This window comes from Puma concolor, chromosome A1 (genome assembly GCF_028749965.1).
Source record: "Puma concolor isolate L17-30 chromosome A1, mPumCon1.1.hap2, whole genome shotgun sequence".
NCBI classification, from domain to species: Eukaryota; Metazoa; Chordata; class Mammalia; order Carnivora; family Felidae; genus Puma; species Puma concolor.
This window is the reverse complement of record NC_141667.1, coordinates 125,751,521-125,765,687: the sequence shown is the minus strand read 5'-3', so window position 1 is coordinate 125,765,687 and position 14,167 is coordinate 125,751,521. Positions and strand designations below refer to the sequence as shown.

At 38.1% G+C, this 14,167-nt stretch overlaps 1 protein-coding gene across 4 annotated transcripts in view; it reads left to right on the top strand.

Moving 5' to 3' along the window:
- Window positions 1-14,167, top strand: part of CTNNA1 (catenin alpha 1) — a 311,490-nt gene that overhangs the window by 174,073 nt on the left and 123,250 nt on the right. For all 4 annotated transcript variants that reach the window (XM_025924622.2, XM_086702905.1, XM_086702902.1 and 1 more), the window contains exon 4: window positions 13,835-14,001. In XM_025924622.2, the coding sequence (XP_025780407.1) occupies window positions 13,835-14,001 (167 nt within the window). The remainder of the gene's footprint in view (window positions 1-13,834; window positions 14,002-14,167) is intronic.

The window sequence follows — 14,167 nt, the reverse complement described above, 5'->3', positions numbered from 1 at the left end:
GAAAATTGGTCTCCTGTCCAGTGCAAATGTTGACAGCCTCAGACTGATACACCCACATTTGATATAGGCAGCCTGGAAGATAGATGTTAAAAGGCAGATATGATCAAGACAAAGCAACTGTCAGTGACTTTTTTGAGTAGGGTTTGAGAGGTAGACGGGAGACAGTGGAATCTGGGTTTGCAAAGTTCATGATGTGAAGACTTGAAACATAGCTTTGTGTGGGTATGTGAGAGATTGCATTTTGATTTGGTCTTGTTAGTGTGGTTTTAATCAGGTTGGGATCATGAGCTTGATCTTCTAAATGGGCTCTTTGACTTTTCACAGGAGAAAATTGACAAGTATTCCTACCCTGCAATGTTGAGTGGGTTTCAAAAAGTGTTAATAATGATACTTTGGAAGAGCAATAGCAGAGAAACATTTAACATTTTGAAAAAGATAAAAGTTAAGTTAATTAGGTTTTCAGATTAGTGTAATGACTTTCTTCATCAAAGCTGCTAAAAAATCAGCTGATTTTTCTCATACTTTTCTTTGAGTTCTGGCTTCCTATTGTTATCTTGACTTTTACCTTTGTCACCTTCGTATATTTTTCATCCTGTTTTCTCCTCTTATTGTGGATGTCTCTTTTCATGTGATCCCCTGATGGCTGGGTCTGTTGTTGGAAGTGCTGTCACTCCAGTTCCTACCCTTCCTATGTTCCTGAAGACTGTGATTAATTTAAAACTTGTTCATTATTGACCTCCATTCCTCCACTCCCACCATTTAATTCATTTTCTCTTGCTATGCATTTAACTTGAGCAGGTAAAGCAAAATGTAAAGTCCAAAAAAAATCATTAACTAGTTGTCATCTGGGTGTTTTATATCTTAAAGTTGTCTTTCTGACTTAAACTCTAAGTCTCTAGGGTGGAGGCTATATTTTCTTTACTTGGGATGTGTCAAGCATGCTGTCTGCTTCTGGATCATTACCCTTATGTGAGCATATGCTGCTTTGCAGAGACTTGGTTTCTGGCTGGCTATGGAAGTGAGGAAAGGAGAAAGAAGTTATTAAATTCTAATGTTTCCTTTCATTTTGAAATTGCTCCTCTTTTTTTTTTTTTTTAAAGTCTGTTTCATTAAACATTTAATAAATAACACTAACAGCACAATAATACTTTTAAGTTACAGTGGGTAATAGTATTGCCTGAATATATTTGTACAGTGTAGCTGAGGAAGTTATCTTAGGTATTAAAATTTTGACTTTGGCATGACTTCAACCATGATGTTGCAATAACGTGGTTTCTACTAGTTAATTTCTTAAGAAAGTGATTCCAAGTTGAAATGCATGTTATGCATTTATTTGAATGTGTAATCAGGAAGTAAGTGCCTCTCTTTGAAGTGTTTCTGAATAGCAGCAGGGCACACTTGAATTAGTAAGGAAAATGAGAACATGAATATGTGTGGTACTCTATTTTAACTTTTTTTAAAAATCCATTTTGTCAACTGGAAAAAGAAATTTCAAAGCTTCCTTTACTTACATCCCCAGGGGATGAGAAAGGGCGTAGGTTGGAAGTTTTTCTGGGCACTCTCTGAGCTGATTCAGATGGCTTATAGTAGTTAAATAACATATTAAATGTTTATTTCCTGGGTTGATTTTCAAAATATGAACAGTTTTGTGGATTAAAAATGGCACCCCAGGAAAGTTCTCTTAAAGCCTCTGTTAGGAATTGAGTCATTGTCCGCTTACCTCTAATTATGGAGGTACTATTTGGAGATCTGTGGTTGTTGCCAGATATCCCCACAGATGAATGGAAAGGTGAAAGTAGGGAGGATTAATTGTTCATCCCCATGTCACAGGGCATGAACGTTATGTCCCATATATACCATCATTTGGTTCATTCCTGCAAGGACTATGTAATGGAATCTATTACTCTTTGCCAATAGTGTTGCATTTATCTTCATGTACAAGTGAGGAAAAGGTCTTATTTTATTACCAGATCATGGAAAATGAATTTTAAAATTTGGGGGTGAGGAGTGGGGCAGATTGAGAAATGGGTGTTAATTCTTGATTACCTTGAATCTAGCAAATAATTTTATGAAGACTTGGTCCTATTATTTTGTAAAAATGAAGTTGATAGAATAACAAAGAAGTAAGAAAAGTTATATCCGTTTTTGGTGAGATCTATTAATCAGATGTATTTAAGAGAATTTGGTATGAAGTAGGCTTATCACTGAACCTAAAGTATTAAAATGTAACTTTAGGGGCGCCTGGGTGGCGCAGTCGGTTAAGCGTCCGACTTCAGCCAGGTCGCGATCTCACGGTCCGTGAGTTCGAGCCCCGCGTCGGGCTCTGGGCTGATGGCTCAGAGCCTGGAGCCTGTTTCCGATTCTGTGTCTCCCTCTCTCTCTGCCCCTCCCCCGTTCATGCTCTGTCTCTCTCTGTCCCCAAAATAAATAAACGTTGAAAAAAAAAATTAAAAAAAAAAATGTAACTTTGAAGAATTAGGAATCCCATGGTAGGGAAGTTTTAAGTGTTCAGATTCAGGGTTGGATTTTTTTTTTTTTTTTACTTTTCTGTGTAAAAAGATGCCATTGTTAAGTACAGGGTGATTTATAACAGATTTACTTTGTGATATTGGTTGCTTGCTGTTTTGTTGTTGTTGTTGGTTTGTTGTTTTCTTTTCTCCTCCTCTGGCTATTCCTTGGGTAGAATTAACTTTTTAAAAATAAAAGCTAATTTTCTGCAGTGAGTGTTTTTGATAGTAAGAACAAAAAAAAAAAAAAAAGAAAGAAAGAAAATAAAAATCAGCTCTAATTTTGTTACCCAGAGATAAAACCAATGGTTAACATTTTGTTTCTAGATCCTTAAAGTTTGTTTTCTATGAATATACTGACATGTGTAGAAATAGGTTTTGCTTGATGTGTCATTTACTTTTTTTACTTAATGGATCTTGAACATTGTTCAGTATCACTAAGTACTTTCCTATAACATAATATTTAGTGACAGTATTATTCTCTATAAAGTAATATGATTTAAGGGGGTCATTTTGAGTCAGAGATCTAAATACTTGTCTTTAATATTTTTATGGCCAGAGTTTTATTTTCTTTTCACAAGTTTAAATAGGACAGTTTTTTATTTTGAAGACTGAAGTCTATCATTATTGACTAGTATGACATAGTTGACTGAAAAGAAAACAAATTGAGGTATTTAAAATCATTTTTAAGATAAAGAGATCAAAATGAATTGAGCAAGACCATTTGGGAAATCACTGTGAGAGGAGGGATCAGAATTTGACATATGGCCCTGAAATTGATCCTGAAATGAATAAGGAATTTGAACATGTTTAAGATGGTAAATGATTTTTAGCTATTCTCCTGAAAGCTTCTGTCATTTTGACACAGGGATGTGTTTGCAGTCTTCAAAAGCATATTCAGGTGGATGTCTTAAAATCTTTCTCTTTAAGATTTGGCAGTTGCTAACAGTGTGCTCTCATAAAAAGTTGTCTATAAGAAATACCTACTTAAGGTCTGTATAATAATTGAACTTTTCCTGCAGCAACTAAACAAAAAATGATGATAATGAGATTGGGGCTGCAGATGGCTCCTTATTTTACCACTTCGTTTACCCATATTTGGATAAGCTTCTCGAGACAGCTGATTTCACAAAGCTTTTATATTTCCTACTGTATGCTAATTTTATTTTTTCCTTATGTAGCAACACTAGTAGTCACGGGGTTTTTTATACCTTAGGAAAAGAAATTTTGTATATAGACTTTTTTGAGTGCTTTAGGTTATTCCTTCCTTGGAAACCCTGAGTTTTATGTATCACAGACATGAATTAAAGATACTTTCAATTTTTTTTTTTTTTATCATTTAAAACCTTTTTTTCTTTAAAAGTATGTATGTTCAGGGTGCCTGGCTGCCTTAGTCAGAAGAGCATGAGACTCTTGATCTTGGGGTCATGGGTTTAAGACCCACACTGGGTGTAGAGATTACTTAAAAAACAAAAACAAACAAAAACCTTAAAAAATAAAAGTACATACGTTCATTATAGAAAGTTTAAAAAAAACCACAAATCGAAAATAATCTACCATCATGCTGTACCAGCTTGTGATATGCCACCTCTGTTAATATTTTCGTATATGTTGATGTACTCTGTCCTATCCTGTCTCTCTGATGTAAGCACATTGTGATTTCCATTTTCATTAAAAATTTTTTTTCCATTAGTAAAGGAACCTGAAGCCAGTGGTTTATGTAATTGTTTATTTTTTAAAATGTTTATATATTTGAAATAGAAAGAGTGGAGGAGGGGCAGAGAGGGAGAGAGAGAATCCCAGGCAGGCTTCATGCTGGCAGAGTCCGTTGTGGCACAGAGTCCGATGAGCTCCATCCCACGAACTGGGAGATCACCACCTGAGTCGAAATCAAGACACTTAACTGACTGAGACACCCAGGCGCCCCTAGTGGTTTATGTAATTTATAGGAGGTAAGCTTTACTCGTCTGGTGGGCTGGCAGAGTTCTTATCTTTTTCTGGACTTAAAGGTAGAAAAGGTTCTGGCTGAGGAGCATATTAGAATTATCTCCAGTGCTATTTTAGAGAAGGTACAACTTGGCTCCTTATCTGTTAGGTGTCTTGTAGGACTGTTAAAGGCTGTTGACATGTTTATATACCTGTATTTTTGAAGACCTGAGACCTTCTGCTATGGCATTGTGGTTGGGAGTCGTTCTTGTAGTATGGCGTGGGCTTTGTGGGATGTGAAGTCATAAATGGGATAGGTAAGGGAGATCACCAGTTCCTAAAAACTGGAAGAAACCTCATATTGGCTTAATTCCTTTGTTTTTTTTTTTTAACAGATGGAAAAACTCCCAATAAGGGGAGCAGAGGCAAACTTCGTAGCTGTTACCACAAAAGGACAGTTTATTTTTTATTTTTATTTGAACAAATTTTACTTTATTTATTTTGAGAGAGACAGAGACAGTGCAAGTGGTGGAGGGGCAGAGAGCGAGAGAGAGAGAGAGACAGAGAGACAGGCAAGCAGACTCCATGCTGCCAGTGCAGAGCCTTATGCAGGGCTCAAACCCATGAAACCATGAGATCACGACCCAAGCCAAAACCAAGAGTCAGATGCTTAACCGACTGAGCTGCCCAGATGCTTTGATGTTTTTTTTTTGAAGTTTATTTATTTATTTTGAGAGAGAGAGAGGGTGCATGCAGGGGAGGGGCAGAGAGAGAATTTCAAGCAGACTCTGTGCTATCAGCACAGAGCCTGATGCAGCATAGAACCTGATGTGGGGCTTGAATTCAGGAACCATGAGGTCATGACCCGAGCCACAGTTGGATGCTTAACTGACTGAGCCAACCAGGTACCCCCACATTCTTAGTTTTAAAGAAGAGCAGCATAACAGAATGTCTCATTTCCTAGGCTCCAGAGAAGAAAAACCAATCCTTTTTTCTATTTTTTATCTTTCTCATATATCCCTGACCCCATACTCTTTTCACGCCTTTTCTTTTCCTGTAGTTTTATTTAAAAATTGAATTGCATTGAAGGGAGTTTACTTAAGATATTTGATGCTTCAGAACAGCTTTGATCTTGTCCTGTTCTAATGTAGAACTGGGGTTTTTGGTTTATATCTTTTACAGTTGCCCTTTGTCCTTGTTTTGAACTCCATAGTAACTTAATTTTTATCCTCAGCTTAGTTGGGGGAAAAACATCAGGGGATGGGCATGTTGACAGTTCTGATTTCATGGCAGATAGAACAGTAATAGGGGTTCTCTTAAATTTCATCTCCTTTGTATCATAGTGAATACCAGATGCAGTGTGTAGTTAACTGGAGACAACTTGAACAAGGCCAGAAGACCCAGTTATATTTTCAGCCTTTACTGCTGACCGTGTGACTTTGGACAGATTGCCTTTCTGCTGCAGTTTTCCCAGTTTGCCTTTTTGTATGTGGGAAGAGTGCTTTTGATAACTTTTCAAAGTAAACTAATTGACAGTTCTATTTTTTTTTTTTAATGTTTTTTAAAATTTTTTTGAGAGAGAACAGGGTCACGGGGAGGGGCAGAGAGTGAAGCAGATAGAATCCCAAGCAGACTCCATGCTGTTGCCACAGAGGCTGGCTTGGGGCTCAAACCCACAAACCACTAGATCATGAGCTGAGCCAAAGTCAGCTGCTTAACTGACTGAGCCACCCAGGCACCCCTGCCCTGCTCAGTTTTTAGGTTAGCCTCACTTACTGCTTCTGAGAAAATGAGATTCTCTAACAACGCTGAGCTTCATACTGCCTGGAAGCCAGCCTCTTGCTATCTCTGCTTTCTATTCTCATCTGAGGGTCCAAGAACCTCCTTTCCCCACTCTCATGGCTCTCACTTCCTCCTGTGGTCCTGATTATATGTGTTCCTGTCTGTGATCTAGAGTCTTGATTCCTCACTTAGGTGTCATTAGTGTCTTTTTGCCTTCTTGTCCCCCTCCATCTATCTATAACTAAATTCCAGTAGTAGTAATAGATAGTATGGGAGTGCAGGCACCGTTCTAAGCACTTTACTGAACGTTTGGTTTCATCTCTGTGGTAGCCGTAGGAGGTAGATACAGGCAATCCTCACTTTGCATGGGTCCAGTATACACAAATTTCATGAACCAGAGTTTAGTGAAATAAAACTTGTCCCTAACCAACATGGTTCAAGTTTCAGTTAACGTGATATATTAACTGTGAGTGAATTCATGAAGTACAGACTTCATTGCTAGCTCTTACATGTACAAATCACTACATGAATAACAGATGTGCATTAGGATTATTGACCTATCATGTTCCTTCTCTCTGGGTGACTGGTCACTGTGCAACTGTTCAGTTCATTCTGTGTGTGGTTGTGTTGCCTCCTTGTCTCCTGGTGATAAACTCAATATGAACCCTTTTACAAAATGGGGTCATTGTGGGGTTCCTAGGTGGCTTAGTTTGGTTGAGTATCCGACTTTGGCTCAGGTCATGATTTCCTGTTTTGTGGGTTCATGCCACATGTCAGGCTCTGTGCTGGCAGTGTGGAGCCTGCTTTGGATTCTCTGTCCCCCCCTCTCTCTGCCCCTTTGCTGTTTGCTTGCTCTCTGTCTCTCAAAAATAAACTTTAAAAGAATTTTAAAAAAGTGATTGTTGAAAGAATGAATTTGCTAACAAAGATGGAAGTGCAGCAAAGAAACAAAAAGTGATAAACCTGGAATTTAAATTTGAATAGAATATAAATTAAGTTATAGGATAAATAGCTGCCCGGGAATGTTGACACTGCTGCTGTTAAAGAGACTCTAGGTAAGCAGTCAGAAGAACTTAGTGAAGGCAAAGTTATTGACATAAATGAGGAAAATGATTGTGCAGAAAAGGATGATGATGTCCCAGAGGAAGTGATGTCATCAAAACCTTTACACTAAAAGAACTTTTGGAGATATTTCATGACATTGAAAGTGCACAGGATAAAATATTGGAAGCTGATCCAAATTTAGAAGGAAATAGGACAGTTTGCCAAGGGATAGAAGAGATGCATTGTCTGTATCCTAAGTTAAATGTTGAAGAAGGCAAGTGTTGTTCAAAAACTACTTTTGAGTATTCTCTTACAAAGAAAACACTAATTTTCACTGTACATAATGTTTTAAGTTACAGTGTACTAAATAAATACTACAATTTTTTTCATTTCCCTGTACATTTATAATTAGTAGTAAAGGAGCTTTTAATCTTTTGTCCAAAAATGTTAAAGGTCACAGGATAATCATAATGTTTTGCATTGATTAAAGATTACTTTGCACTGTTACAACTTGCATGGTTATTTTCATGGACCTGGACTACTGTGCAAAGTGAGGATTATCTATATTATTATCTCTGTTGTACATTTGTGGAAACAGATACCTGTTTAGTGGTGACGCTGCAGTTTCTATGTGACTTCCAATTTTATCCTTTTCTCTCCCATAATACTGCTACCTATCTACACACACACACACAGCCACACACACGCGCGCGCACACACGTGAAAAAAATTTCTTTAATAGCCCTTGACTTTTCCTCTTGGTAGCAGCTCAGATTCTTGAAAGAGCAGTCTTGTTCTGTTACCCTTGAATTGAAATCTGCCTTTGCACCTCCCACAAAGCTGCTCCTCCTCATTGCCTCCTTACCAGCTGCACTGGCTTCCTTTGGTTTTCCAGGATCATTTTAGTGTGCATCTGCCCTAGGTCCTTTGAGTTGGTGTTCCCTCTGCTTGAAATGTTTTCTCAAGATAGCCACATTGCTCCTGTGCTTCCTTTTTTAAGGCTCTCCTCAAGTGGTGCCTTTTCACTGAGGCCTGCCTTGATCTCTCTGTGTTAAACTTTTTTTTTTTTTAACGTTTATTTATTTTTGAGACAGAGAGAGATAGAGCATGAACAGGGGAGGGTCAGAGAGAGGGAGACACAGAATCTGAAACAGGCTCCAGGCTCCGAGCTGTCAGCCCAGAGCCTGACGCGGGGCTCGAACTCACGAATTGCGAGATCATGACCTGAGCTGAAGTCGGCTACTCAACCGACTGAGCCACCCAGGCGCCCCTTGATCTCTCTGTTTTAAATTGTATCTTTTATCCCCTCTTTGTCATTTCTGCCACTGCCCCTCCCTCTCATAAGTACTTTTGTTTAACAACTATATAATTGACTTTATTACGTTTATCATCTTCCCCTCACGTTAGAATATAAACTCTCAGGAGCCAGGGATTTTTGTCTGCTTTGTTAATTTTTATCTGAGTGTTAGATTGCTGCCTGGCTCATAGAAGGTGTTCGGTAAACATTTGTTGAAAGAAGGCATGTATTAATGCTCTTAAAGATGGTTGTTGAATAGATGAATGCTCATGAAACACCATACAGACCCTTTCTGCTGTCTTCTCATTTTGTTTTACTTAATAATTTCTGCCAACCGTGTATTGTCTCCAAGTGCAAGGCAATGAACTAGACATACATATGTTATCTTAGTTGTCCCGCCCAGCGAAGTATTCTCTGTATTTTACAGAAGAGGAAACAGGCGGTGGAGTCCAGTCACATAGCTGGTAAGAGAGAAAGCTAAAACTCAGGCTTATCTGTAACTCCAAGGCCTGTGCTCTTTCAGGTCACTGCCTTTGATATTCTTTGTCTCTTTATTGAGCCATAATTCACATACCGTAATATTCACTCTTTTAAAGTGTACAGTTCAGTGGTTTTCAGTATATTTACAAGGTTGTACAGCCATCACTACTTTGTAATTCTAGAACACTTTGATTACTCCAGAAGGAAACCCCATACCTATTAGCAGTTAGTCCTCACTCTTTCTGCGCCAGCTGCTGGCAGCCGCTAATCTGGCTTCTGTGTCTGGATTTACCTGTTGTGGACATTTCACCTAAATGGAACAATACAATATGTGGCCTTTTATGACTGGCTTCTTTCACATGGCATATGCTTAGATGATTCATTCATATTGCAGCATGTATCCATTCATTGTAGCATGTATGAGGGTTCCAGTTTCTCCACATTCCTCACCAGCATTTATTATTTTCTTTTTGATTATAGCCATCCTAGTAGATACGAAGTGCTATCTCATGATTTTGTTATGCATTGCCTTTATAGCTAATGAGGCTGAATGTCTTTTCCTGTGCTTATTAGCTGTTTGTTTTAATTGGAGACATGTATATGTAATTTCATTGCCTATTTTAAATTTGTTGTCTTTTTATTAAGTCATAAGAGTTCTTTTTATATTGTGTTTACTAGATCCTTCTTACATATATGGTTTTCAGAAATTTTCTCCTGTTCTGTGGATCTTTTCACTTTCTTGATAGTATCCTTTGACCAAAGCACTAAAATTTCAAATTTGATGATGCCATTTAATCTATGTTTTCTTCTTATTTGTTCTTTTGGTGTCATAGCTAAGAAACCATTGGCTGATCAGAGGCCATGAAGACTTATGGTAGTGTTTTCTTCTAAGTTCTGTTTTGAAAGTATATGGTAAGAGGTAGAGGTTCATGTTCCTTCTTTCTGCATGTGGATATCCCGTCCCAGTACTGTTTGTTGAAAAGACTATTTTTCCCCATTGAATGATCTTGGTAGCCTTGTTGAAAATTAATTGACTCTATTTCTGGATTCTTAATTCATTTCCATTGATCCTGTATGTATGCATTTGAGTTTTCGTCACTTTGGTTCTCATTGTTTCTCTTGTCAGAAAGTTGTCTTCCTCCCTACTCCTAAATACACAGTCTCAGGGGCCACCTTTTTTTTTTTTTTTTTTTAAATCATCATACAGTGCTGTGGCCCCAGCTTGAAACATTTAAGTCAGAGTGAGGAAATTTCTTTTTCCTCACTGTTTAGAATCAAAGGTTATTATATCATTTAACCCTTGCCTTTATCATTTATTAAGATTCTTTTCTTGGGCTCTCACTGTGCCTTTCTGACCCATCTCTGGGGTCAGGTTTATTTTATATACTTTTGTTAGGTTAATTCTGTGTATCTATGACTGTGACTTCCTGCTTTGGCTCAGGAATTCTTTGTACTATGTCTGTGGACTTTCCATCCCTATCTTCTGCTTCTTCTGTACACATCCTTCAATTCCCAGTTAAACTGGAGGACTCAGCCTCTAAATACACCTTCTTACTGTGTGTCTCAACTTAAAAAAATTTTTTTTTCACGTTTATTTATTTTTACAAGAGAGAAGAGAGGGAGACAGAGCACGAGCTGGGGAGGGGCAGAGAGAGAGGATCCCATGCAGGCATTGCACTGTCAGCATGGGGCCTGACGTGGGGCTCCAACTGAAGAACTGCAATATCATGACCTGAGCCAAAATCAAGTGTCAGGCGCTTAACTGACTGAGCCACCCAGGCACCACAAATGTTGCTGTTCCTTTTGCTTGAGATGCTGACTCCCTCAATTTTAACACCAAAAATCCTTCTCAAAAATCTTTGAGAGAAGAGTCCATTTCACAGTACCATGTTTCCCATAAAACTGTTGCTGGCATTTCACTTCTTCCTCAACACTGGTGGTTAGTGCTTTTTCCTTTGAAACTGTGTGTACTTTTATGTTTTTCTTAAAGCTTGTTTGTTAAAATGCCACATAATTTATGTCCGTGGCCACGATCACATTCTTTTTTTTTCTGGATTGTAAACCACTTGAAAGCAGAGATAGTCTTGTTCAGCTTTGTGTCCCTAGTGGTTGATTTGTTTTAGTGTTAGCAAGTTCTCAATAAATAAGTGAAATTCTACTTATTGTATAAGCCAGTATCTCTTATTTAATATTGTTTAAGGTAAATACCTTTTTCTGCAAGGCTTTTGAGATAGCTTCTTCATGAATAAATAGCTTTTCCTACAATCTCCCCGTAGCGCCTTGTCCACGGGGCTTTTGTAATTCTGATTGTATTGTATTACTCCCTGATTTGTGAGCCCGTTGCATCTAGGTATATTGTCTTAATCTACCTTTAATTGTTTGCTTGTCTGTCTTCCTCCCTCTTTAGAGTTCCATGAGGACATGGGCTGTTTCTTGGGTGCTGTATCACTGGCCCTTAAGTCAGACTTTGATGTATAGTGGGTGCTCATATTTGTTGAATAAATGAATGAATGAATGAGCTCTATTTTTAGTTATCATAAGATAACAGTTTTAATGTTATGTATCCACATCATTGTCATATGTCATTATCTTTCTGTGTCTGTGTCTTAGGTTCAGGAAAGTTTTTTTACTATGAAATTCTTCATTGTGATTATTTCTTTTTTTTTTTATTTTTTTATTTTTTTTTTAAATTTTTTTTTTTTTCAACGTTTATTTATTTTTGGGACAGAGAGAGACAGAGCATGAGCGGGGGAGGGACAGAGAGAGAGGGAGACACAGAATCGGAAACAGGTTCCAGGCTCTGAGCCATCAGCCCAGAGCCCGACGCGGGGCTCGAACTCACGGACCGCGAGATCGTGACCTGGCTGAAGTCGGACGCTTAACCGACTGCGCCACCCAGGCGCCCCATTGTGATTATTTCTTACCTGACATATTTGCAGAGCTTGTCTTTACTCTTTTTTTTTTTTTTTTTTTTAATTTTTTTTCAACATTTATTTATTTTTGGGACAGAGAGAGACAGAGCATGAACGGGGGAGGGGCAGAGAGAGAGGGAGACACAGAATCGGAAACAGGCTCCAGGCTCCGAGCCATCAGCCCAGAGCCTGACGCGGGGCTCGAACTCACGGACCGCGAGATCGTGACCTGGCTGAAGTCGGACGCTTAACCGACTGCGCCACCCAGGCACCCCTTTACTCTTAATACTATACTGTGCTCTAAGCCCAATTACTATATGAATCTGAGGGTGAATTTAACTTTTTCCCCTCTAAGGTCCCATTCTACAGCTAAATTTGATAGGAGAAATTTGGTAAGACTCTTTAGATAGAACTAGGCTTCTTGAGAATGCACTTTTTTATATTACTGGAAGAGATGTGAGAATGAATGGCCTTTAGGCTTTAATCTGGAGTGGACACATTCAGCCAAGGGAGGAAGTAATTGCTTTCCCAGGAATCCAAAGATAGTCCCTATACAGGCACTGTCCGAATAACTGATGAACAGGCACTGTCCGAATAACTGATGGAACAGACACAGTCCCGGCCCTCCATTTGCTTAGAGCTGTAAGAAAAGAGGGACAATATACACTTTAAATGATGATTAATAGAAACGTGATGAAAATGTAAGTTATTTGACAAGTTTCTAGGAAACATTATAAATAAATTATTAGTATTGTTGAATTTAGGATTGGATACTATAACCAACCATGGGTAGTCCTAGAAACTTTGGTAAAATATATTGCATATATTTTTAGCTTAATTTTTTAATTATGGATATTAATACCTGTTCATTATAGAAAATGTTTTTATAAGTACAGCATAATGTAAAGAGCAAGATTGTAACCTAGTATAACTATTATTTGCCTTTTGATTCCTGTCTTTTCTCTCTCTCATTTTTTTTAAACAGGCTACATATATCTATCATTTTCTTTTCTTTATGCTTATGGTTTCATTATATACATTAACATTTTTTCATATATATGTTAATATTTGCATAATAGTCAATTGTAGAATGTACCATAATTGACTTAACTAGATGCTTATTGTTGAGTATTTGAGTTGTTGTCAGGGTTTTAGTATGAGGAAAATGAATAAGTCATTGACTCCGGTCTCACTTTTCATATACTGGTGAGATGGTTAATGAAGTGTGGTGGTCATACATAATAGTTGCTGTATTTCTGTACCATTCTGTAGATGTGAGGGTGGATCACATTAGATCCTTTTTTTTTTTTCTCAAATCTTTTTTATTTTTTCTCCTTAGGATATTTATAATGCTCCTTTCTGAAAAGGAGCTGTTTTGTTTTTTAAAGATCCCCCCCCCTTTTTAATGTTTATTCATTTTGAGGGAGAGAGAGAGAGAGAGTGAGCGCACGTGCGAGATCCCATGTGCATGTAGGGGAGGGACAGAGATAGGAGACTGAGAATCCCAAGCAGACTGTGCTGTCAGCGTAGAGCCTAATGTGGGGCTCTATCTCACAAACTGTGAGATCATGACCTGAGCTGAAATCTATAGTTGGATGCTTAACTGAGTCACCCAGATGCCCTGGAAAGGAGTGTTTTTAAGGCTTTTTATCTATAGCACCAAATCGCTTTCCAGAGAGTGTGTTTTTACCAACAGTATGCAAGGGTGCTTTTCTTAGTGACTGCTGTAAAACAAACAAAAGAAAACAAAACAATAAAAACAGGAGCCCTTAAATTCTGTGCATGGACTGTGTAAGGTTTGAACTATTTTTATTGTAATTTTTTTAAATATAGACCAGTTATTTGGTTCATTTCTGATGAGTTTGTTTTTTCATGATGTAAAACAGGTGATTTGATGAAGACTGCTGCGGGAGAGTTTGCAGATGATCCCTGCTCTTCTGTGAAGCGTGGCAACATGGTTCGGGCAGCTCGAGCTTTGCTCTCTGCTGTTACCCGGCTGCTTATTTTGGCTGACATGGCAGATGTCTACAAATTACTTGTTCAGCTGAAAGTTGTAAGTACAGGCCTGTGTCTGTAATTTGTTCTCTCCATCACAGTGAGGCTGCTGCTAGCCATGCTTAATTCAGCATTCCTTAGAATTTGGTTTGGTTTTGACCTTCGTTTACCCAAGTGCACCAGCAATGTTTTCCTTTCGTTTCCATTTCCTTCTCTACTCTAGG